Consider the following 23,616-nt stretch of genomic DNA (forward strand, 5'->3'; position numbering starts at 1 on the left):
GGACATTCCCACCATATATGAACCAGTGTACCCTCCCTCCTATAACCTCTCCAATAAAGTGGGGAGTTCTCTGGGTGATACTTATGAAATCTACTGAGCGTGGCATACCAGCTTGACAGAAATGTATAATTCATCTCAACTGTGTTCATATCCATTGCTCCCTGTATGATCCTAAATATTTTATTTTTCTCTTCATTCAATTGTGTTCCCAACTCATTTTTCCATTTCTCTATATACCCTAATGAGGTTGGTTCAAATATTATGGTAAGTGTCTTATACATATGGGAAGTGCAGTGTTTTTATTCAATTTAAACTCATCAAGTGATCTAATGGGTGCAACTCCCCCCCCCCCCCCTTATAGGCTGTGACAGTGATGCAATAAAATGTTTTAATTAATACTACTGCCATTCATCCATCAAGAAAAACATATCTTTTTTGTGTTTCCTGTAAAGAGCATATTTCTCCCATTCTCATAATATCTTTTAAACGTGCATTCTTATCTTTTATCCATGTCCCTGAAATACTACTCTTCCCCAGTGCTTGTGGTATTAATGGTGAATTATATTCCCATCCCATTTGTTTATAAATTAAATCCCAAATCCTCAAAACATTTCATGTCAAAGTGCTAGTGTTTTCTGCTAACATACGGTATTGTTGTGGAATCCAAATAATTTTATCTAATTGTACTTCACTTAAAAATGTTTCAATCTTTACCCAACTTTCCTCATTTTCATTGTATGCTCAGTCCATTATTCGTGTCAAGAGTACAGCAAAATAATATCTTATAAAATCCGGCATATTTAAACCCCCTTTTTCTTTATCATTACTTAGGATCTCCTAATTTACCCTTTATTTTTTATTTGCCCATCATTATTTTTTTTCAGTACTCCTAAATATCCCAATGGCAAATATATCGGCAACATTTTAAATTTATATATGATTTTAGGCAATATCACCATCTTGGCAATGTTTACCCACCCTATCCAAGAGAGTGATCCTTTTGAAATTTTCCTCAGTTCCTCTTTTATAGCATTTACTGTATTAACAGGATATAATTTGCATGATATATACCCTTCAGTGTCGGTGTTAACTTGACTCCTAAATATTTTAGTTCTTTACCCCTCCCAAGTGAACAGGAATTTCCCTTGAATCACCTATCTTTATGACTTCGGTAGATACATACTCAATATCTCTGACTTAAAAAAATTAATCTTAAAGTTTGACAGTTCCCCATAATGTTTTAATATTCTCATTACATTTGACAGTGTTAATCTAGGATTTACAGCATAAAATACTACATCATCTGCATACGCTGCAACCTTGTGTTCCATGTCTCCAATTTGAATTCCTTTTATAGCTACACTATATCTTAGAAGCCAAGGGCTCCAAAGATAATACAAATAGGAGAGGTGAAAGTGGGCACCCCTGTCTTGTTCCAGAAAAAAAGAAAAAGAGTGCAACCTATGTATAATCCGAAGGTGAAATAAACACACATGGGAGTACCAAAAAACATCAATATGAAGGAAAACACTTGTATATAAATACCATACAGATGGAACCCATTAGGGTTATAGAGATGAGAAAAATAGGGAATGTTCTGTCAAGTAATCACTGACAGGTGTGTAGCCAACAATACTGTTGTAGTCCTGCTCACTTATGGCAGGCTTTCACTGGATTGAAGCTTGCGTCCAGAAGGATACATGTAAGAAAAGAGAGGAGAAAGGCGCCTCTAAGTGTAAACTGTAAAAACTTGATTTATTGCACATGAAAGACAGCAACTTACAGGAGGGTAGATAAAAAAAGGCACTTCAATATCCATCAATGGGGTTTTAGCCACGGTGAATGGCATTGTTTGCAATCCAGGATGATGATCTGTCAGAGTCAGGAAAAATGGAGGAGGTCTGGCACCGAGGCTTGGAACACACCGTGGAGCACAGTGTGTGCGCAATGACATCACCGGGCTTCGTAGCGTCACGTTTCCTGAGCATGCACTGTGAGATGGCAGTCCTAACACGCTCCTTTGTCAAGCTGATTTTGTCTATATGACATGCAGTCAATTAGTGACAGTTACCATTTAAAGGGCCATATGACTCATTTGGAGTAAAAGTCACTGATCAAGGAAATTTTGTGAATAAATACAAAATAAACGTCATGGTCTTATTACACATTCTCAAATACAAGTTAACGCATGAATATAACAGAAAAAAGAACGATAAAATAATCATAAGAAGGGGGATCATTATTGGATAACAGCCATAAAAACAAGTTCGTGAATCTTATTAGGGCTCATGTTCACAGGGTATTTGGAAAACTGTTCTGAACACTGGAAACTGGCTGCTGGAAAATGTAGGTTAAAACAGTCAGTTTAGCCGCATTTACCTATCGCATTTATGCGCGTTTGCGTTTAGAAGCGTTTTTAAACTATAACGTCAGGAGACCCTCCCAAATGCCAAGAATGCACTAAAAAATAGTAAATAACTATTTCAGACATTTTGTGAGAAATAGAGCAGAAGCAGAGAGAGCACTACTTTCTGATGGGTGGTGCAACTAGCAAAAGTGGCTCGTGAACCATGTTTGGCACTGTGGGAGGAGCTACATAGTGCTGTAATGCCTCTGGATGCATTCTGGAGTGCACACAACACTCATTGTGCTTTTTTGCTGTGTTTTGATGTGTTCCAGTACAGTTCTATGCAGAAATAATGCAGCACGTTCTACCATTTTTCCTGCATGCGAAACCTTGAACTGACTGCCCCGGGGGACTAGGTCCATTTGAATACATGGAAAATGCTGTGCATTAATTTTTAATGAAGAAAAAAGGCACTGGACAGCATCTGGATATGGCACAGCCAAAAACGCGTATAAACGCGTTTACACGTGGTTACAAGCATTTGGCGTTCTGAAATGCCAGTAAACTCTACTCCTGAATGCAATTTTTGTACTGTAAAAAAAATGCCTGTAACCTCAACTGCTTGTAAACGACTATGTGTACATGGACGGGCTGCTGAAAAAAAATGCACAACTGCTCCTAAACTTCAGTTTAGCAGCTGCAGTGTACATGAGCCCTTAGAATTTTATTGGGGGCATAGTAGTGATAGTTATTTAAATATTTGTTATGGATTGGGGATAATAAAACTTAATCAAACTTAATCTACAAAGCATCAGCTCCTGAGAAATGACGGGGTGTTCTGATAGCTCTTAAACGTAATCTCCCCTTCATCTGTGTTTAGCATATAGTGGACCCCACGGGTAGGTACTTGCTCCTTCAGGGCACCCTTTGGGACCAGAAGGTCACTTTTGTCTCTTACTACGCCCCCAATTGCTTTCAGCATAAATTTTTTGCCCATCTTTGCACCATCATTTCCTGACACTCCAAGGATCTACTTCTTTTGGGGGATTCAAATGTTACTTTGGATTCCGCTTTACACAGGCGCTATGCCCGGGGGTGGCCCCTTCTCACAACTTAGTGCTAGCGGAACATTTGTGCTCTCTTTTGCAGACTGTGGGCTGGCAGACGTTTGGAGGGAACTTCACCCAGCTGAGTACGATTTCACGTTCTACTCAAATTCCCATAACCGTTTCTGCAGAATTGACCACATATATATGCATGTCCAACAGCTTCCCTTTAGTCAGGCGAATATCTATCCCTTCCTCGCCCTGGTCAGATCACGAACCCCTAGTTCTACTCTTTGCCCTTTCGAGGTCAGCATGGCACCCTTTTCACTGGCGCATTAACGAATGTTTATTGACCACTCAGGTCACCTGCCAACAAATAGAATCTTTCATGCGTACATATTTTACAGAGAACTTGGGATCTGTTTCTTCAGTAGTGCCCCTGAGGGACCTTCATGCTCTACTAGCCTCTGCGGATGCTCATTGGAAGTCGCACCCATCCGCGGCCCATAAACGAACGCAGGACACTCTGGCTGTTAGACCTGCTTCCTTCTTTGGAGTCTAAATGGGTCTTGCGTTGGACCAAACATAATTTTATACCTGTGCTAATAAGCAGAGTCCGATGCTGGCTAGGAAGCTCAATTCTGTGGGAAAGCCCCACAAACTGGTCCAGTTACGACTCCCTGTGGGGGGCTGCATTTCCAATCCCCAGCAGATCGTTTCACGTATTGCTGACTTCTGTTCACACTTATATGCCAAATCAGACCCCTTCCCTGTAGCTTGGGCAGAAACGTTCTTTCAAAATCTACAACTTCCTGGATTGTCCAAAGTGGTGCGTGTTGCCCTCAATGCCAGTGTAACCGCATCGGAAGTACTTCAAGCTATCAGATCTTTACGGTGCACCGCAGCCCCGGGCCCTGACAGCTTTTCAGGCCTCTATTATAAGAAATTTGCAACCTTGTTGGCACCCTTTTTTTGGCTGGTTACTTCAATGAACTACGACAGGGTTCTTTGCCCTCTCTGTACGTGCTCAGAGCTCATATCTCAATGATTCCTAAGACAACGGATGATGTGCAGGAACCACAAGCCTTTCAGCCCATTTCACTTCTTAATGAAGATCTGAAGATATTGAGCAAGATTCTCAGTCTTCATATCAATAAATATTTGCGTAGTTTGGTCCACAGAGATGAAGTAGGTTTCATCCCTGGGAGGCAGGCAGGTGATAATGTTTGTGAAGTGGTCCACCTTATTCACCTTCTACAACGGCGGAAAATTATGGGATTCTTAATGTCTCTAGACATCTATAAAGCTTTTGATTCCCTATCCTGGAAATGCCTGCGGTTCGTGCTGTCCCGTTGGGGCTTTGGGGATTCTATTCTTTCTTGGATTCAGGCCTTGTACTCTTCCCCACTTTGGTTAAGTATGTAGGATATTTCTCAGATCCCTTTCCTATTTAGCAAGGGACGATACAGGGATCCCCCCTGTCCACAGCGCTCTTTGTCCTGGCGCTCAAGCCGCTGGCTTTAGCACTTTGGGCTGATTGTAATATATCGGGTGTTCCATACATGGGACAGGAATTAAGTTGAACCTTTTTGCGTATGATGCCCTCTTGACTCCCACCAATCCCTTGAGGACGCTCCCAAATTTGCAACAGGTCCTTGCTCGTTTTTGCTTGATTTCAGGTCTCCGTATTAATTTGGTTAAGACTGTCACTCTCAGAAGTACTTTGAACTTAGATTTGGTTTTGCGCCTACAGTCCCACTTCCTGTACAAATGGGCCTTCTCTTCACTTGAATACCTGGGCATTCACCTGACTCCTACCTATGGCTCTTTGTTTGCTGCAAATTATTATCCATTGCTTCGCTCTGTGCACTCTCTTATGCACTCTTGGCAATTCCCGAACCTGTCCTGGATAGGACGGATTAACTCGGTGAAAATAACATCCTGCCTAGATTGTTGAATTATTTTTGCACCCTCCGACTGGGGGTCCCTCTTCATTTCCTTCAGTTGATTTAGGTGAGGATTATGCGATTCATCTGGGCCGATAGACGCCCCAGAGTCTCCAGAAATATGTTTTTTGTCCATAGACTCCAGGGAGGTCTTGGGGCACCTAATGTTGCTAGGCACCTGATGTTCCTCTCTGGGTCCTTTTGGAACTACCAAACTGTGCCCCCATTGCAACATCGACACTCTGCCCTATGCCCAGTGACACGGAGTCCGATTTTCCTCCTTGGCCTACAAGTGTGGGATTCGGTACGCTACTTCAGTGGCTTGATGTTTCCCTTTCTACCTTTGCTCCCAATTATTGATAATCCTCTTTTCCTGCCGGGTTTAGATCAACCAGGGGCATTCTCTTGGTGGGTGGCCAATGGTTTTTGCAGGTGTGACACTTTTTGACTTCTCGGTCCTTCCCTACCTGGAACTCTCTTCGGGAGTAATGGAATGTCCCTCAGGCGGGATTGTTTCGTTACCACCAATTGCAGCACTGTCTGACCTCACTGCAGGGCCACTTCCGATTTCCTGTATCAGAAATCTGCCTTTGAACAGCTTTGCCAACAGCATCCGGGCACCCCGGGCCTTGTTTCCATACTTTATGCATCTTTGAATAGATGCTCAACGCGTTCTTCTCTCTCATATGTCACTCAGTGGGAGTGCGATCTGGGGGCGGTCGTGGATTTAGAGAACTGGAATAGGGCCTGGTCGTTTTTATAGCTAAATGTTCCATTAATACGGCCATGCTGGAGGCAGCATACAAAGTACTGTTTCGTTGGTATTGGGTCCTGGCTCGTTTAGCCCAGGAGAACTGTGCCTGTAGTGATCACTGCTTTCGGGGTTATGGTCATCGTGGAGATGTGTTGCATAATATGGTGGTCCTGCCCGAGTCTGATTTGTTTTTGGTCTCGTGTATTTGGCCTCCTTTTGCACCTTGTTCCATCTCTCCATACGCCGGGATGCTCAGTATGATTTGCTTCATTGTCCCATACTGGGCCTGTTGGCTCACCAGCAGAAGTTGGCTTCCTATTTGTTCTTGTCGGCAACTAGAACAATTGCTCAGGCCTGGAAACGTACATCTGTCCCTCTTCAGGGGAAGCGGGACTGTATGACTACTTTGATGCGTAATGAACAGATGTCGAGTATCCGTAATGACTCCCAACGGAAATATTTTAAAATATGGGAGCCGTGGTTGACATATGCTTTTCCCACGCTCCCCCTGGCTAGTCTGGGTTTGTGATGTTCGGTATTGGCATTCCCGGACCCCTGCTTCTGGTCTTGTCTTCTTCTTCCCTCTACTTTTTTTTTAAATTTTCTTTTTTATTTTTGTTTGTTTTTTTTGTGAGGCAGTGGATAGCTGCCTGTGGTTTGCATTACTGTCAGTGTTATATCACTGTGTTTGTATTTTATGTACCATTGAAAGCCCCTGCGTGGGCTCATCTTCTGTTCTGCCGGTGTTAGAGCATTGTTCTCTATGCTTTTTATGTGCCATTGATAGCCCCTGCATGGGCATGTTTTGTTGCTCTAGTCCTGTTAAATTGTTTACAAATTAACAAAAACCATTGAAATACAAAAATATCCCCAAGGGACAATTTTGCTGATTACTGCAAAACTGTACCCGTAAAGAAGATTGCATCTCACAAAGTTTGATCCTTAAACAAAAATTCAGAGACAAAGGATATCCATCCAAACTAGTTGAACAATCTTTCAATCTCTATCTTAGAGAGACATCAGTCAACAATCACACACAAGAAATAGATCACTTCAAATTTATCACCACTTACCATAACCAGTACAAAAGTATGGAGAAAATATTAGCAAAACATTGGAGCATCCTCCAAGCAGATCCACAACTAAAAACCATTATTCCCCAAAAACCATGAGTCATATATAAAAAAGTCCCCAGTTTTAAGAATAAAATAACCCCCTGCAGATTACCAACTAATCCCACTTGCAGCATACCCACCTCTTCTTCTTTTTTTTTTTTTTTTTTTTCAGCTGGTAGGGATGTGCCAATGCCGGAAGCCTTTGTGCAAAACCTGTAGTTTCATCATACATGGACAAAAGCAGTTCATTTCAGTTCATTGTACAACTGTTCCTCAGACTATGTGATTTAATGCCTGACTTGCCGTGCAAAAAACTCTGTGTTGGACGCACAATAAGTCCACTAAGGAAAGGATTTGGAGAACAAAGAAAGCTCATTGAAGAAGGCAAGGACAAACACAGTGTCCCACTCCACTTCGCTGAGTACCACCACAAATCTACCACTGGACAACGTGTTTGGGTAATAGAACAGATCCCCAAATCATTTCTAGAGGCAGCAAGGTTTAATAAATGATGTACCAGAGAGACGTTCTGGATATACACTCTGGACACATTAGCCCCCAAAGGGTTAAACGAAGAATTAGAAATAGCCACCATTATGTTAACCAGTGTTTTCGTGTATTCTTTAGTTACGTCGGTAATCTCCCCCTTTTTTTTTCTCCCTGTTTCTAGGTTTTTATAGGGAAAAATAATTTTTTTTTGAATACAATAAAGGTGGTTGGGGGAGGCTGGTACACATTGGGAGGGGGGGTTCTGTTCCTGCATGTTCTTTTACAACATTTACCAGTGAGTATAACACAGAATCCTGAATTAGATTTTTATTTTGCCTGTGAAATTAGGATTACCCTTATCAACAATTTTTGTAGTCCTTACTGTATATGTTATATTAATCCATTGGGAATTGTGCATTAATACCCCTCATTTGATGGGTATTACTCGCTCTTTGATTTAGTTTTATTATTCCCAATCCATAACAAATATTTAAATAACTAATACCACTATGCCCCCAATAAAATTATAATAAGATTCATGAACTTGTTTTTATGGCTCTATATCCCATAATGATCCCCCTTCTTATGTGATTATTTTATATATTTTTTTTAATGTTATATTCATGTGTTTACTTGTATTTGAGAATGTGTAATAAGACCATGACATTTATTTTGTATTTATTCTCAAAATTTCCTTGATCAGTGATTTTTAGTCCAAATGAGTCATAGGGCTCTTTAAATGATAACCACCACTAATTGACTACATGTTACAGTATCTTACAGAAGGTCAGTAAGAGCAGTGGCAGCACAAATTAGCTCATTTCTCAGTCACTCTGCCCTTTGTCAGCATATGAACCAATTGGCTACTGCTTTTTCCTTACACATACAAAATTATTTATATATATATATATATATATATACACACACACAAATATAAATACACAGTATCTCACAGAAGTGAGTATACCCCTCACTTTTTTGTAAATATTTTATTCTATCTTTTCATGTGACAACACTGAAAAAAATGACACTTTGCTACAATGTAGAGAGTGTACAGCTTGTATAACTGTAAATTTGCTGTCCCCTCAAAATAACTCCACACACAGCCATTAATGTCTAAACCGCTTGCAACAATAGTGAGTACACCCCTAAGTGACAATGTCCAAATGGGCCCAATTAGCCATTTTCTATCCCCGGTGTCATGCGATTCATTAGTGCAGCAAGGTCTCAGGTGTGAATGGGGAGCAGGTGTGTTAAATTTGGTGTTATCGCTTTTACTCTTTCATACTGGTCACTGGAAATTCAACATGGCACTTCATGGCAAACAACTCTGAGGATCTGAAAAAAAGAATTGTTGCTCTACATAAAGATGGCCTAGGCTATAAGGAGATTGCCAAGACCCTGAAACTGAGCTGCAGCACAGTGGCCAAGGCCATACAGCGGTTTAACAGGACAGGTTCCACTCAGAACAGGCCTCCCCATGGTCAACCAAAGAAGTTGAGTGCACATGCTCAGCGTCATATCCAGGGGTTGTCTTTGGAAAATGGACGTATGAGTGCTGCCAGCATTGCTGCAGAGGTTGAAGGAGTGGGGGGGTCAGCCTGTCAGTGCTCAGACCATATGCCGCACACTGCATCAAATTGGTCTGCATGGCTGTCATCCCAGAAGGAAGCCTCTTCTAAAGATGATGCACAAGAAAGCCCGCAAACAGTTTTCTGAAGACACGCAGACTAAGGACATAATTACTGAAAATCATGTCCTGTGGCCTGATAAACTTATTTGGTTCAGATGGTGTCAAGCGTGTGTCGCAGCAACCAGGTGAGGAGTACAAATACAAGTGTGTCTTGCCTACAGTCAACCATGGTGGTATGGTGGTGGGAGTGTCATGGTCTGGGGCTGCATGAGTGCTGCCGACACTGGGGAGCTACAGTTCATTAAGGGAACCATGAATGCCAGCATGTACTGTGACATACTGAAGCAGAGCATGATCCCTTCACTTCAGAGACTGGGCTGCACGGCAGTATTCTAACATGATAACGACCCCAGACACAACCTTTTGCTCCTTATGTTTTAACGCATACAGTGAACTATGATATTTGTGAAATACGATAGCAATCATTTTAGTTGAGTATACTACCTCTCCCGTTTTTTGTTTCTAATCTTCTCTATATAATTTACTGATTTATTTTTCCCTATTATTTTTACCAAATATTTTCCTGTTCTATTACCCCACTGATACCTTTCCTTTGCCACCATATTGAAAACTCTTTTTGTCTCCTGTTCCATTAGATCGTTCAACTTTTCTCTTTTTAGAATTATCTTCTTTTGTACTTCTATTTCTGTTCTTTTATGTTCTTATTCTAGTTTATATAATTCCTCTATTAGTGTTCTCATCTTTTCCACTCGTTTCTTCTTTTTTTTTTTTCTTCCCCTATCGAAACCAGGATACCCGTTTTTATATGCTTTATGGGCTTCCCATATCGTGGCCATTGAAACGTCTTCGGTTTCATTTCACTGGAAATACTGTTCTATTTCTCTTTTTATTCTTCCCTCAGTCTACTGATCCTGTAATAGTGTCTCATTTAACTTCCATGTATTTATAGTATTTAAATCTCCTTCAAATTTCAACTTCATTGTGACCGGTTCATGGTCTGAGAGAGAAGTAATTTCAATACTGGATTTAATCAGTGACTCCAGTAATCTATGCTCTGTCAGTACGTAGTCCAATCTGAAATACGTTGCATGTACAGAGGAGTAAAACGTGTAGTTCCTCTCCCGTTTGCTTAATCCTCCATGCATCTATCAATTAACATTGATGTAACATCTTTTTTTTAAAGATTTTAGATATTTACCTCCTTCTCTCTGTAAATGAGATGAAGTATCCAGTTGCAGATCCATGCAAAAATTGAAATCCCCCACCACAATCAATTTTCCTTCCTTGAAGTCCATCAATTTCCTTGAAGTATCTTCTAAATAAACCATTGCATTCTTATTTGCTAGCGTACATTTCATATCGTATAATTTTTCCATTCAAACATAGGTACCGGCCCTCTGGGTCAACCAATTTATCTTCTATAGTAAATCTTATATCTTTTGCCATCACTATCGCTACTCCTTGAGCTCATTTTGTTGATGAATCTGCATAATACCAAGTTGGATAATATCTTGATTGTAACTTAATTCTTGTTTCATGAGATAATTACGTTCTTATCCACCATCTTTTTATGTTAATCCCTTCTTGGTTTATAAAGAGTGAGGAATCTAAATAGTGAATTTGGAGCCAAATGAAAATTTCAAGATACCCCCCCCCTCCTACTCCCACCCCCCACTCATATGGCCCAAATCTAGCCCTTGGATCTGTTGTGCTTCCCTCCCCACCCTTGATCCCTCTAGTTGGGGCTGGACTCCATCCATGGACACCTCCCACTCGCCCTTTCTCTCCCTTTTGGGGAGTGGGTTTCCAAGCATTCTACGCCTCCCTGTGTCCCGCCATTTTAATATAATCTCTCTTCTTACCTTTTGTGTTGCCAAAATTACCCCCCCCCCTTAGGCCCCCCTTAGGTCATCTATCCCCCGTTCCACTTAAATACCCAGTGGAGGAGGACGAGGGAGAGGAAAAATAAAGGGGGGGGGGGTATATAGTTAGGGGGTGTGAGGCCAGGGGGGGAAGGGGAGCCGAAAAAGAAAAAAACAATAACCAACTAGGTCTGTCCTCTAAAAAAAGGAAAATATAGCCTTTTTACATTTCTCCATTTGGTAAAATACTTTGTCCCTAAAGTCTCTTAGGGACTATTTTTATTTTTCTACATTTTTTTCTAACTTTCTTCACATTGTTGTTCAATCTTCTTACTTCCACACTTGTTTCTTCATGATTACTGGCTTTTCTTTGGAATCAAATGCCATCTCTGTTTTTCTAGTCCCGTTTCCTCCTTCTTTTCCCTCTGTCCAATTTGGAATATCGGGTACTTAAATCTAGCCTCCCGCAGAAGTCCTGCAATTCTTCTGGGAATCTCAGTCTAGCTGAATGTGCATCTCTCCATCCAATCAGACATGCAGGGAATCCCCATTTATATCAGATATTTTTTATGGGGATGCTGACTTCATTTTCCAGCAGGATTTGGCACCTGCCCACACTGCCAAAAGCACCAAAACCTGGTTCAATGACCGTGGAATTACTGTGCTTGATTGGCCAGCAAACTTGCCTGACCTGAACCCCATAGAGAATCTATGGGGCATTGCCAAGAGAAAGATGAGAGACATGAGACCGAACAATGCAGAAGAGCTGAAGGCCGCTATTGAAGCATCCTGGTCTCCCATAACACCTCAGCAGTGCCACAGGCTGATAGCTTCCATGCCACGCCGCATTGAGGCAGTAATTGCTGCAAAAGGGGCCCAAACCAAGTACTGAGTACATATGCATGCTTATACTTTTCAGAGGTCCGATATTGTTCTATGTACAATCCTTGTTTTATTGATTGCATGTAATAGTCTAATTTTCTGAGATTGTGGATTTTGGGATTTCATGAGCTGTAAGCCATAATCATCACAATTATGACAAATCACGGCTTGAACTATCTTGCTTTGCATGTAATGAGTCTATCTCATATACTAGTTTCACCTTTTTAAGTTGCTTTACTGAAATAAATGAACTTTTGCACGATATTCTAATTTTTCGAGTTTCACCTGTATGTTTTTATATAAGAAAATCTATGTATGTCTACATATGTCTTCTATCAACCTCCTGTCTTCTTTTTTAAAGGTTAAGTTCGTGAATGAATGACGAGGCCGTGTGGGCGGAGCTGTTTTCAAATTTGACAGATCGTATAGGGAAACTTCTCCCTGTACTATCTGTCAGAGGGAGGGGGGGGCAGCCGGCGTGGCTGAAGCTATGGGAACGTGTAACATTTTCCACCCTAAAAACAGGTGGAACATGTAACATATTCCCAAATGTGAACTTATCCATTAAACAGCATCAGACTAGGAGAGGGAGGGATAGCTCTAGGCTAATCAGGCTATGATACATTCACATGTGCTGACAGGAGGAGAATACAGAGTTGATGCCCTACATCTTACAAAGCATCACTGTGTTAATTATGATTTGAAATTAGTATATTGTTGTCTTGTTTTATGTGACTTTTTTTTTTCTACCTGGTGCTCCAATTTCCTCACACAGCTCAAAAACCTAAGTTTGTGTCTTTAGACTGAGATGGGGGAATTAAAATGTAAGTTCTTTTTATGGCAGTGGGATGTGAATATTTGTGCATTCTGTAAAGCAGGATGTAATATGTTCACAATACATTGTTACAGTTGACTAAGCCTATTACCATTGTACTGATTTCTCCTATGTAATCGGATTTGGTTTTTTTTTGTATAATTCAGTTTCTGCTCTTTTTTACAGATTTGACTTTTTGACTTTATCAGAGTTTTCTGATTGTTTGGCAAGACAAGATTTGTTTTCAAGCCCTCTGCTCGGAGAAATGGCCAACATTTTGGACAAGAATCTTGATAATCTGCAAGATCTAAAGTAACCAGTGCTTCTAAATTATGTTCAATTTAACCCAGTACTAGCATGCTTGTTTTATTGTGCAACACAGTAAATTGTACGTAGTTATCTAAAATGTATTGTGTAATCCAATGAAACCTTGTTCTGTCTATTGCATAACGGTGAGTTTAAGATTCAGCAATACAAAAGATTAGTACTGGTCAACCTTATAAATGCACATGTATCCCATTAAAGTACAAGTACACTTTTCCAGAAAAAATGAAAAGGTGAACATCCTACATCCTCCCTACCCCCAAACTGTCCCCGCTGTACTTACCTCTGTGGATAATGAGCTGCCCACAAAGCCAGTGTAGAGGCCTGGGGAATGGAAATCTCCCTCACTTCTAGAATGGATGAGCGCAATTCTGATTGGTCAGCGCTAAAACAAAGAATTACTATGATTCATCCTGGAAGCCTTGGCGGCATGGTCAGTGACCGATTTTGTCACTAATTTGCTTGATAAATACCCCCCCCCTGTTCATAACTCTTAACAGAACATAGCTCTTATAAGCATACTCCGAACCATTTGTGGTTTCGCATCCCAGCTCATTTTTCATGAGTGTTAATGCTGTAAATACAAAATTTTACAAGATCGGAGAAGAAAGCCACTGCTTAGTAAACTCTGACCTAGAGTGTTTACTATTTTTCCTTTTTTATCTGGTGAGATTTTGTGATGTGACATCACAGCAATAACATTGCAATGAAGGAATGGGTGTGACTGTGGGTGGCCCATAAGTCAGAGGATCTGGAACTCCAGGAAGAGTTTATCTCTGTCTGACTAACGAAATGGATGGTAGAGTAATAGTGTCTAATCATCATTATTTTATAACCATACTAGGTTGTAGTTTTAACCACTTGCCCTCCAGAGGATGTACCCACCTTCCTGACCAGGTTATTTTTTGCATTATGGCGCTGTGCTACATTAATTGACAATTGCGCGATCATGCGATGCTGCACCCAAATGAAATTTCCGGCCTTTTTTTCCCATAAATAGAGCTTTCTTTCCATGGTATTTGATCTCCTGTGCGGTTATTTTTTGCGCTATATAAAAAAGGACCAATTTTGAGAACAATTTTTTACTTTTTTCTATTTAAACCTGTCCAGTAAAAAAAAGTTAAAAATCTAATTTCGGCATAAATTTAGGGCAAAATGTATTCTGCTACATGTCTGCTAAAAAAAGAAATCCCAATACATGTAAATTAATTGGTTTACGTGAAAGTCATATTGTCTACAAATGGCGGTATGAATACTGGGATTTTTGTTTTTTTATTTTACTTGTAATGGTGGCGATCAGCGACTTATAGCGAGACTGCGGCAGGCATTCTGACACTGGGGGGAACTGACTTGGTGTCACAGACATCCTCAGTGACACCAGTACAAAGATCAGTGCTAATAAAAATCAGTGACGCTGTATTAATGGCTCTGGGCAGGAAGGGGTTAACATGGGCGATCTAAGGGTTAACTGTGTGCTGCGTGCCGTTTTACATTCTGGGCTGTGTTTGTGTTTCACTGGAAGCACACTGCTTTGCATGGCTGTGCTATGCACAGCCATGCAAAGCAGTGTGCAGGAGCTGACAGGGGAGAGAACTGTTTTGTTTACAAACAGTTCTCCCCCCTGTCGGATATATGCAATCACCGGGCATCGGCAAATAATCACCGGCTGGGACCTGGTGATTGACAGCTAAGGCTGTTAATGGCAGCACGGATAGGGCATGGTCGCCCCCTACCCAGGTATGCAAAATCACGTATATATACGTGATTTTGCGCACCCGTGCTGCCCTGTAGCCGTTATTCTGCTATAGGACGGAAGGGAAGCGGTTAAAGAACATTTCTTTCTACAGGGACGAAAGGTGGTTGTTACTTTACTTCAGCAGTATAAAGCATTTATAGAATAGTATAGCTATGATGTCTACTTTACCCCCGAAAATACAGCATTAGTTTTTTTTTTTTTGCCTGACGTTCAGTATGTACTGTAAACTCTTCCCTCTTTTTCAGAGTCCTCTCCATTCTGATGTTCTACTTACAATCTGTCTGTTCAACAAGCCTACAGCATCGACTGATCGCAAAGGCAGATTCTCTAATAGAAGAGGAAGAATCAGTTAGTACTCGTACCATGGAAAGGATTGTTATTTTTTTACGAAACATGGGTTCCGTTAAACCAAGAGTCAAGAAAAAATATGCCAGATTTATCATACAGAAGATGAAAACAGTGGATTTGAAAAAGTTTTGTGTTCTCTTTAAGCTGTACCATTCTTTAGGCTATAGCCTCTTTGAAATTCCAGTATCGGTAAAGTCAAGATTGCCCAAGTTATTGGAGCAGTGTAACACTACTGAAGATTTCACCAAAGCGTTAAGTTTGCTACCTTTGACTTCACAAGAGACAAGAGAAAGGTGAGGGTTTTAAGCCAAAGTTTAAAACAATTAAAAATACCTTTCAATTTAAAATTGCACCAATTCTTGATTTTTTTTCATACCTTTCAAATAATAATCCTTTTTCTCTTATATGTGGTTTATGTAGTCCAACGTCTATTTGATTTTCTTTCCTTCCACCATAGGTGGAAGGAAAGAAAATTGCTTGATTCCCCCATCCAAACAATCACTTTTGCTGGGGGAATGCCTCCTGCAGTTCCGTTGTGTTCTGCCAGCATTGGAAGGGTGGGGCTTCTTCCCAGCAGGCAGAACACAGTGGTTACTGCTAGTGGCTATAGCTACTAGCAGTAATCTAATGTAAAAAAATCCAATAGGCTAGTTGTACCCAAGTCGATCGATGGATCAATTTGAGTACAATCATCCTGCACATACATGGATGCAATCTCGGCTGGTCTCTGCTGAACTGGCTGAATTTCGATCCATGTATGGCTGGTTTTAGAGAACTTTTTTTGTGGGGAATTTTTAGAATCTTTACGCCACTGCTCCTGTAACTGGCCTACTCTCAGAAGTACAGTGCCTTGAAAAAGTATTCATACCCCTTGAAATTTTCCACATTTTATGTTACAACCAAAAACATAAATGTATTTTAATGGGATTTTATGTGATAGACCAACGCAAAGTGGCACATAATTGTGAAGTGGAAGGAAAAAGATAAATGGTTTTCAAAATGTTTTTTACAAATAAATATGTGAAAAGAGTGGTGCGCAGTTGTATTCAGCCCCTCTGAGTCAAGACTTTGTAGAACCACCTTTTGCTGCATTTACAGCTGTAAGTCTTTTTGGGGATGTCTGTACCAGCTTTGCACATCTAGAGAGTGCAATTTTTGCCCGTTCGTGTTGGCAAAATAGCTTACGCTCTGTCAGATTGGATGGAGAGCATCTGTGAGCAATAATTTTCAAGGCTTGCCACAGATTGTCAATTGGATTTAGATCTGGACTTTGACTGGGCCATTTAAACACATGAATATTCTTTGATCTAAACCATTCCATTGTAGCTCTGGCTGTATGTTTAGGATCATTGTCCTGCTGGAAGGTGAACCTCCGCCCCAGTTTAAAGTCTTTTGCAGACTCTTAACAAGTTTTCTTCTAAGATCGCCCTGTATTTGGCTCCATCCATCTTCCCATCAACTCTGACCAGCTTCCCAGTCCCTGCTGAAGAAAAGCATCCCCACTACATGATGCTGCCACCACCAAATTGTGAAATTTTGGCATTGATATTGAAAATATGACTGATCATGCCAAAAAATACTCTTTTATTGAAGGATGATGATCATATGAAGACATTTATTATCAAATAGTTGTTTGGTTCCTTTTTAAATCATAATGATAACAGAAATCACCCAAATGGCCCTGATCAAAAGTTTACATACCCTGGAATGTGTGACCTTGGTACAGACACACAAGGTGACATACACGGGTTAGGTTACTGTCCCATATCTGTGTCTTTTAAATTGCAATTAGTGTCAGTGTATAAATAGTCAAAGAGTTTGTTTGCTCTAACATGGAAGTGCTGACTAGGCTAGATACTGAGCCATGGGGATCAGAAAAGAACTGTCAAAAGTCCTGCGTAACAAGGTAATGGAACTTTATAAAGATGGAAAAGGACATAAATAGATGTCCAAAGTCTTGAATATGCCAATCAATACTGTTAAATCACATATTAAGAAGTGAATCTCTTGATACCAAGCCAAGGTCAGGTAGACCAAGAAAGATTGCAGCCATAATTGACAGAAGAATTGTCATGGATTCAAAGAATAACCGACAGGCTGCTCTGGGAAGAGATGACACAGTTTCTGCCAGGGTATGCAAACTTTTGAGCAGAACCGTATGAGCCACTTTGTGTTGGTCTATCACATAAATGCCCAGTAAAATACATTTACGTTTTTGGTTGTAACATGACAAAATGTGGAAAATGTCAAGGGGTATGAATTCTTTTTCAAGGCACTGTATGCACAAAACAGTGTGTTATTAAAGATCTAAACCCAGGAACCTAAAATGTAATATATTGCAGCTTCTAAAATGTTGTGGCTGCACTTTTCTTTTCCCATTCGTTTTATTTTCACTTGGTGATTCTGCCAGTGACCTATTGGACAGTAAAGTGTGGGTTCGTTTTTGGCTACTAATTCCTGAATAGCTGTATATATTGCAGCTTTGTAGATTTATGATCTTTTTATTTTTTTTTCCCCACTAGACTTGAAAACGTTCTTTTGGGTTTGACAGATCAAATAGATCACAGCCAATTATTGGGCATATTGAGAAGCATGGCTATAGCCAGATGTAGAAATCCCATCCTGATTCACAAGTAAGTTTATTTTCAGCTAGATCCTCGAATGCCATTTTATTATTTTTTTGTTGTTCACTTAAAGAACTCTAGTCTACAAAAGACTATACAGAGGTGTAAAAGGAAAGCTTGTTATAGAGCTGTGCAGTTTGGCCATTTTATGTGTTTATGATCTGTGTCTGAATTGTTTTTGCACATGTGTGTTTTCCTTGGAGTATGTGAGGTGAGGTTGATTTAAAGCGATACTCCAGTCAAACGTAAAAAGCATACATTTAAAATGTTTAGGGGTACACAGCCTACCCACTGTATATCTTCTAGATTGTAAGCTCGAAAGAGCAGGGCCCTTGAATCCCTCGTGTTTTGTTACTGTATTGTCTCATGTTCTGTCCCCCACTATAATGTACAGCGCTGAGCAAACCTTTTTAGCACTATATAAATACTGTATAATAATAATAATCTGTCATTTTTATCCATGTACACCCTTTCTACCTTCTGCTTCTCAGCTAGCTAAGTTTTTATACAGCAGTTACCAGTGCCATTGATTCCCGAGTCAGAGAAAATGGAGATTTTTTTTTTTTTTTTTTTTTTAATCAAACGCTTTTTTAATTGAATTTTTTGAGTGCAGACTTTTTAGTGTGTGCTTAGTTCAAGCATTATCCCCTGATTATACTTGTTTCCTCAGAAACATTCTATACCTAAACCTGGCTGCCCAAAAAAAAAATGAACTGATTTGGCAAGCATTTGCTTGCTTGAAGAATTCTGCCTGTAATCTTTTTCTTCAGATAAGTTTGTATGACTTAACAATTGGAACACTCTAAACATGAACATACAAAACTGTCAATTCTGGTTCTGCATACATTTCACCAAACATAGCAATACATTTAGCGCTGCACCTTTTGTATATTACTGTGTATTGGAAGGTCTTATATGGTGCCTTAGGTGTACAGCTGCTGCTATTTGGAAGGCGCTCGCTTATTTATATGCTTTAGTATAGCAATACATTTGTCAACATTGTCTCTTATTATAACAGTTCATTTATTTTAGCAGCATCATACTCTAAGCCTGTATTGAATTTATTAATCAGACCTCTATCATTCTGACCATATTTTGCTTAATAAATTGAATTCCGGTAATCATCCATCTGGTGGCCATAATGCAATATTGTTTCTGAAATGCCTCAGTCAGAAAACATACCACATTAAAATGGAACTCCACCCAAAAGGGGAAGTTCCACTTTAAGGCCCATCCCCCCTCCTGATTTTCACAGGTACCTGCTCCCACTTCCGCTCAGATTGCCTAGGTGATCCAAACGAAAGTGCTCCTTTCCTTCCCCCCTCCCTCCCTCCCCGCATTCTTCTGGGACACAGCACAGGTCCCGGAAGACTGCATGACCAATCGCATGTGCATTGGGCACCCAGCTGTGAAGCCACAAGCTGTCACAGTCAGGTGCCCACAGCTAAGATGCTGGCATCTGGGACTGAAGACGGTACTCTGCGCCCCCTTGAGTGAACACACCGCTGGATCTGAGGACAGGTAAGTGTCTGTTTATTAAAAGTCAGCAGCTAAATTTTTTGTAGCTGCTGATTTTTTTTTTTTTCTTTCAAAAATGACTGGAGCTCTGCTTTAAGGACACTATATAAAGCTAATAATTATAGGAAATCACTAAATTAAGCAAAAGAAGGCCATAATTCATCAAGGCTGCATGAATTCTTGTCACTTTTGTATAACAATTTTTTTAACCCTGAAGTGTATGTCAGTGCAAAAGAATAATTAAAAAAAAAACATAACACAATTCCCCATGTTTTATCCCTTTAAAAACCCTGAAAGTACAGAACCCTTTTTGTGTCTGGCTGGCTGGAGTTCTGGATGATTGCAGTGGTCCTGACAGGTGGTGCCTAAAGGGATACACAATGAGCGAATACTGATCTCCGTTAACTCAGGAGATCAACAACTTTTGGTAAAAGGCTGAGTGATTCATGGTGGATGAGTCATATGGAGTAACACTTACCTCCTGTTTGTTCTTGGCACATGTTGTAAGAAATTTGCACTAGCTTAATATATTGGTTACTTTGCTGTAGCAACTTTGTCATCCATTTGTATATGTATGTATTTATTAATTGATTAGTTTATTTATGGTCTATACATGCACTAGCACTTTTGTTTATTCATGGTCCATATATGAAATAGCACCTTTTAGGTATTTGCACAATCTAATATTGATTGTTAGGATAAGTGAATTTTATATTTATTGATGTTTTTTTTTTCTTTGCACAAGTACAGAATAATATCTGTTGATCTGCCAAAACTGCAGTCAGTTCCTGTTGTAATACCACACAGCAATTTTGTGGATTGGCTGATGTTCTCTCTTTCAGTGTATTTTGCAAAACTACTCAACCACTCCCACTCTCAGATCTTTATAGCTTAAAGCATGGGTAGGCAATCTTTTGAGCATTCAGAAAAAAATGGTGATATAGTGAGCGCTCTTAAGGTAGCAGCTGAAACATTCAAGGTAACCACAGTAACCTCCGAATAGCAATAAGTAAAATAAAGTGCAGCGCTAATCTATATGAATAAATAAATCATAAGCATAAATAATCGTTAAAATTAGTTCATTCGATAAACTAATAAAGTTCAAATGGCACAGGTTGATGATCTCCTCAGCAGCAGATTTCTAAATAAACTTGTGACTGGAATCAAATGGTAAAAGTGCGCACTCACTGAAAGCGCATGGATAATGCGCATATAAGTGTATAACCACAAAGTAGGACTCTGTGATGGAAGGATGATGAGCTTCCTTCTATGTAATGGTCATCAAGCTTGGGGTAGTATGGAAATCTGTTGAGTCCAGAGGTCCCCTTAAGGATAGATGGGTGCTCAGCCTGGATACAGGGCTCCCTACTCTGGATGCTGGATACAATGGGAACTATCTGCGGGTTTAATAGCTCACATAGGAGTCAAAAAACAAGTGCCAATAGTGTAGTATGTTCCAAAAAGTGTTTATTGCAATCAAGGGTTAAAATCAGGTCAGAAGGGGAGCATACAGTGGTGAGCAAAACAGAGGACAGGGGGTCAGCAGGATAGTGCACAGCGGTTAGTGGTGCAGGGGACAGGGGTTAGCAAGGTAGAGGATGGGGTCACCAGGGCATTAGATAGGGGTCAGCAGGGCAAAAACTGAGGGTCAGCAGGGCAGAGGATGAGATCAATAGGGCATAGAAAAGGGGTAAACAGGGGTAAGCAGTGTACAGGGGTCAACAGGGCATAGGGAAGGCGTCAGTAAGGGCATAGGGCAGGGGTCACCAGTGCAGAGGATGTGATCAGCAGGAAAACGCATGGAGTCAGCATGGCAGATGATCAGCAGGGCATAGGATGGGGTCTGCAGTGCACCGAATGGGGTCCACAGGGAAGAGGACATGGGTCACTAGGACATAGGATTGGGTCAGCAGGGCACAGGACGGGGTGCACAGGGTAGAGAACAGAGGTCAGTTTCACATAGGATGAGGTCAGCAGGGCATAGGATGGGGTCCGCAGGGCTGAGGGCAGGGGTTAGCAAGACATAGGATGCGGTCTACAGTGCACAGGATGGGGTCTGCAGGGTAGAGGACAGGGGTCACTAGGACATGGGACAGGGTACAGGGCAGGGTAGAGGACAGGGGTCAGTATAACATAGGACGGGGTCCACAAGACAGAGGACAGGGATTAGCACAGCAAAGTATGAGGTCAGCAGGGCAGAGGACAGGGGTCAGTAGGGCAAAGAATGGGGTCTACAGTGCAAAGGTTGGGGTCCGCAGGGCAGAGGACAGGGTTAGCAGGTCAGGGGATGGGGTTACTGGTGGCAGGGCACTCAACAGAGCTGCTCCTTTCCACACTGCACAAAGCTGAGATCTGATTGTTTTACAAACACATCCTGGAACTACACAGTGTGACTGTAACTGGTTGTTGTAGCTGTGCTGCTTTTCTGATCTGAGAACTACAACAGTCAGCTGCAGTCACACTGTGCAGGTCCAGGATGTGTTTGTAAAACAATTTGGTGTCGGCTGTGTGGGACAAAACAGCTCCACTACATGTCCAATGAAAAGGATGAGTGCACTCCGAGGATGGCAGGAGGAGCTTACCGACCCATGCAGACCCTGCTTCCATAGAAGGAGATCAGGCTGTACTCACCACTCTACACTTCTTCAGTGTCATGCAGGCAAGCAAAGTGAGGTGGGCAGGGAACGGAGGTGGGCAGGATAAAAGCTGCCAAAGAACCGATCGTGTTAACCCCTTAAAAGCAGCTGCAACCATCGGCCGGCTTTGCTGATGTGGGAGGTGGGTGTCCCAGGGCTGCCCTCGCGTGCCATCACAAATGCAGCTGCGTGCCATGTTTGGCATGCGTGCCAGGGGTTGCCACTGACCCCTGGCTTAAAGGCTAATCATTCTGTAGTCCAAGATAAGAACAAGGAAGTTTAATAGATTCTTTGAGATAAAACAGGCACAGGGCACTAGGCATCTGTGAATTTCTGACCAGATTAACAGGTGTTTTTTTACTTTATAAAACAGATATATCATAATGCTTTGAAAGGTATATTTAACAGGAAGTTTACATACATTTACTTACATACATACATACATACATACATACCCGGTTCACATACACTTTAGGCATGATGGTGTGTTTCTTAAATAACCTTTTAGTACAAAGACCGTGTCCCTTGAAATACTGTCCACAGAGGTCCAGTTTACATTGCTGGTGTTATATTGATAAATGTTATTTGCCTATAATACTACTTTAATGGTTTGGAGATTATGCATCATTTTGTTGTGTTTTAAGGTTTTTTTTCTAATCTGTTCTTATAGGATTTGTTCCAGGATTATGAAAAAGTTGGATCTCTACACGACACTGCATCTATGCATAATAATAAATTCAGTGGTATCTTTGTCATGCTATGATTATAAATTGCTTGCAAAATTAGAACAGCACTTAACATGGTAAGTATGGAGTTGTTTTATTAACTAGCGGTGAGTTTTATTTTTTTCATGTAATGTATACTTGCTATGGGATCAGTGTAAAGAGAAATGATGATGTGCAAAGTGAAGGAAAATAGATCAGACAAATTTTAACCTCTCATTAGTTGAAGTAAAAACTGCAGAATAGTTTAAGTGTAACTTGACTCTATTGGAGCACTACAAAGGAAAAAGTTATTTAATTAAGTTTTGATATTCAAAGTAATCTTTGAACAATATCTCCATGCTTTATTTTGTTAAGAAATAACTTTGACCCCCCCCCAGCATTTCTAGTCGTGGCCATCTTTCATAACGGCAGATGATTTAAGTAGCATTTACTTCCTGGAATCTATCTGCCCTTAGCTCAGGCAAGCAGACAGGAGGGTGTGCTTAGTTGAGAAAGCACCTCCTCCAGATTAAATAAAAAAAGCCCATGAAGACTCTTGGGATGTATGGCATAATTTTGATCTAGTGTAGACATATGAAAAGACTGTACCACCTGAGCATACACTAAAGTATTTACATATTTCCTTGAGAGCAGAGTGTTGGCAGCCTGCCAGCGTTCCAATGTAAACACAGCAGATGTTTCTTTTATGTCATTTTTTATTGAAAAATTTATAGTATACAACCAGAGGAAATATCAGCACAACACAGAATTGTCCTCTGTCAGCCTTGCACACAATA

General features: G+C 40.7%; 1 protein-coding gene across 3 annotated transcripts in view; it reads left to right on the top strand.

The window, feature by feature from the left end:
• The window catches only part of FASTKD1 (FASTK mitochondrial RNA regulator 1), a 92,402-nt gene that overhangs the window by 12,787 nt on the left and 55,999 nt on the right, over positions 1-23,616 (top strand). For all 3 annotated transcript variants that reach the window (XR_016305810.1, XM_089651879.1, XM_089651880.1), the window contains 4 exons: positions 13,096-13,221; positions 15,235-15,630; positions 17,860-17,970; positions 22,786-22,917. Coding sequence is in view for 2 of the 3 variants with exons in the window: in XM_089651879.1 (XP_089508005.1) it covers positions 13,096-13,221; positions 15,235-15,630; positions 17,860-17,970; positions 22,786-22,917 (765 nt within the window). In the remaining variant the exon portion in view is untranslated. The remainder of the gene's footprint in view (positions 1-13,095; positions 13,222-15,234; positions 15,631-17,859; positions 17,971-22,785; positions 22,918-23,616) is intronic.

The sequence above is a fragment of the Staurois parvus genome, unplaced genomic scaffold (assembly GCF_062004578.1).
Source record: "Staurois parvus isolate SC_StPar_1 unplaced genomic scaffold, SC_StPar_1.0 ptg000665l, whole genome shotgun sequence".
In the NCBI taxonomy this organism is placed as follows: domain Eukaryota; kingdom Metazoa; phylum Chordata; class Amphibia; order Anura; family Ranidae; genus Staurois; species Staurois parvus.